Source organism: Perkinsus marinus (genome assembly GCF_000006405.1).
Source record: "Perkinsus marinus ATCC 50983 genomic scaffold scf_1104296932546, whole genome shotgun sequence".
Classification (NCBI taxonomy): Eukaryota; Perkinsozoa; order Perkinsida; family Perkinsidae; genus Perkinsus; species Perkinsus marinus.
Window position 1 is genome coordinate 102775 of NW_003215385.1, and position 2972 is coordinate 105746.

Genomic DNA, 2972 nt, shown 5'->3' on the forward strand with positions numbered 1-2972 from the left:
ACCACAGCGAAGAGGCTCTCTTCAACAATGAGGACCACAAGTACGCCACCACCTTCACCGTCAAATGCGTCTCCCTAACGGTACGGGGTGCTCCCACTAATGCTTGTCTGCAGCCATCATTAGGTCCGTCGGCTGGAGGAGCTCCAGAAGAAGCTTGAGGAGATGGCTGAGGGGGAGAGGGAGGCCTACGAGCTGAAGATGCCACATGACATCACCAGTCAGCATCTCGAGCAGATCATTAACAGGTGGGGTGGTAGCTCTACGGAGTGCCGGGTTAAGGTGATGTTAGTTATACTTCTACGGCGATTGGGCAAAAGATGGCGGACGAACTCCTCCTACATCCTATGAAGACTCTCCCTTTACTGGTAGTCATGCTGATCCAGTCGATGACGGAAATACCATCATCTCAGGTAACACGTCTGAAGGAGACTGAGGCCTCGTTGACATCACCAACGAGTGGCCTCGTGGCCGCCGCCTCTAAGGCGTGGTTGAAGGTGGACAAGAGGAGCTACCTCCCGGGCCTCGATCACAGGAGCTATTATTTCCGAGGACACTGTAGGGATTATGATATGATCATCATCGTGGTCAACATTGTAGTGATGCAGGCTCGAAGAACTCCACCAGCCGAGCCTTCCTTACAGATCTACGACAGAGTGATAGCCCTCTTGGTATCGTAGAGGAGGAGAGGGAGTGGGCATCCTGGGGGTAGTGGACATCAGCTTGCGCTGTACTTGTTTATTCGAGCAATGCCGGGTACATCTCAAAGTATACGACTTGCCACCAGCGTACTCCATTCACGCACTTGGGTGGTCACATCGATTCTCTCTGAAATGAATTGGAGATTAACGTAACGCTTAGTCCTGTTGCTTAGGCCTGAATGGTTGTCGAAGAGCGACAGTGGTCGCTACCCCATCACTATTATCGGTAACGCTGCTACCTTCCAGAGCCTCCAACAGGATGGGGTCGCCAATGGGGCGGAACCTGCAGCACAGGGGCCTCCTGTCCTCTTGTGCATGCCTAACGCTGAGGTGAGGTCCTTGCTTGTGGTCATCATGGAGAGGATTCTATCTAGATTCATGAATTGGCATTGAAGTTGGTTAAAGGTAAGGTTGAAGCGAGATGGGCCGAGGAGCCCGTTGATGGTATATCGATTGATATGGCCCTGCATACTCTCGACAAGGTGGTTAAAGACAAGTGAAAAGATGCCTATTTGGCCTCTTCAGATTCTACAACCATTCCTCCCGGCCTCCGCTGAGCTCAAGAGTCCTCGTCCGAGTAATGGGACTAAGATCTTCGATGATGTTACTACATTGAAGGGACAAGAACAGTCAAGTAGCCGACCGGTGTTCCTCACCCAGACCCAGTAAAAGATGTTCCCTTTAGAGTGGGAATTAGTCTATAGATACTCCCTTTTACGCTACTATCACATCATCTACTCGAGACTCGCTCGAGCTGCCTCCGACATAGCACGTCTGAAGAAGCAGTTGGAGCACCAGCAGCAACAGCAAGGTCAAGAGGAGTCCATCACGTCCGAGTCGCCACAATCATTACCCGGAGGAGGAGGGGGTAGGGGTCTTCTTCACCCTGCTGCTGAGGCATTTGGCTCGATGCTAGATAACAATACCCTGTCTACTGATGGCAATAACGTGGTCACCACGGTGCCTGGCTCACAGGGGGTGGACTCACTTGTCAACAGCATTGTGGAGGTGAGTCTGTTGGAATATGCCTCGCTGTTACTATCCCTGAGTTTTATCAGACCTTCTTATCGTCATCGGATCCCACGGGAATGGGTGGTTTCAACAACATAGTAAGAGAGCACTTAGGCTTCAATAGAGGATATTACCTTTACACCATGCCTAAGGTGAGCTTCCTTTTGGGGGCAGGAGTAGGAATATTGATCTAGTACAGGTTTTGGCGAGAATGTCAGAAGCCCTTCAGTTGGTATGTCTTGGTCGAGCAGATGTGGTGAGTAAACGGAAGACTTCTGATTCTGGTGAGAGTCGGGCTGCCCAAAATCTCCTGGCATTAACTCTTCTTAGGGTCACGAGTACCGAGGAGGGACTCAGCTACCCAACGGTTATTTGCACTGAACGAGTCCATACAGTCGGTGGACTTGAACTCTGAAACAGCTAAAGAGCTGTCCATCCTTGGCCTTGAATGGTGAGCTTTGTGGGTCCCTCTGGTGGTTAGTGGATGCCTTAGTTATCGCCACTACAACTACTACGATGCTGGCCCAGACCCTGAGGGCCTCGGTGGATCTATCATAGCCGCCAGCGTTCATGACGATGGCTGGTTCTCTTGCTGTGAGCTGAAGGCATGATTATGATGACGAGTATTCACAATTTGTCTATTATCGATTATCGAAAACGTCCGAATAAATGTTATCATTCCCTTCTCTTTGTACATTTATCATCAGTCATAGCACCTACAGCCGTCACCACTACAACGGGGCGTACATTGATTATCTATACTATCCGCATCAGCCATAGTAATCCCCCGAGACAATGATTGTCAGCTATGCTATTGTGACGTTGTGTTGTCAGCATTTCCCTACTGCCTTAGTCCGACTAAGTTAGTCGAAACAAGAAAGACCCCGACAAACACAACGTGGAGAACTTCCCTCCTACGATCTTCCTCGTATCATTATGAATCAAGGAATAGGGAGAATATGGAAATGGTTCAACTCCCATAATATAGTGATTTGCCCATTGGGATAACACTACACTGGATATAATTGTACGAGACGGCTTTTCAAGGCCTGTTCATATATAGCCGACGAAGACTATCTTCATCATAAGTTCAGCTGCAGGAATCCTTCAGCCTGGAGAGACATCTTGTGTTCTACGGGCGATTGGGACAGCGACAATGATGCAGCAGCATCTTACAATTATGAAGAGCTCCCCGAAGACTCCAAAATGGTTCAAGCGTGTCTGAAATTTACATGCGCCGAGAAATTATAGGGGTTGGGCCCT

The 2972-nt window shown here is 49.4% G+C and overlaps 1 protein-coding gene across 1 annotated transcript in view; it reads left to right on the forward strand.

The window, feature by feature from the left end:
• The window catches only part of Pmar_PMAR005785 (hypothetical protein), a gene marked incomplete at its 5' end in the record, with an annotated part of 3517 nt that extends 1028 nt beyond the window's left edge, over positions 1–2489 (forward strand). Inside the window, 13 exons of the mRNA XM_002785421.1 lie at positions 124–245; positions 290–365; positions 411–555; positions 606–705; positions 872–1028; positions 1073–1180; positions 1224–1363; positions 1403–1566; positions 1615–1706; positions 1757–1861; positions 1909–1993; positions 2040–2160; positions 2203–2489. Coding sequence (XP_002785467.1) covers positions 124–245; positions 290–365; positions 411–555; positions 606–705; positions 872–1028; positions 1073–1180; positions 1224–1363; positions 1403–1566; positions 1615–1706; positions 1757–1861; positions 1909–1993; positions 2040–2160; positions 2203–2320 — 1533 coding nt within the window. The 3' untranslated portion in view covers positions 2321–2489. The remainder of the gene's footprint in view (positions 1–123; positions 246–289; positions 366–410; positions 556–605; positions 706–871; positions 1029–1072; positions 1181–1223; positions 1364–1402; positions 1567–1614; positions 1707–1756; positions 1862–1908; positions 1994–2039; positions 2161–2202) is intronic.
• Positions 2490–2972: the final 483 nt, after the last annotated feature.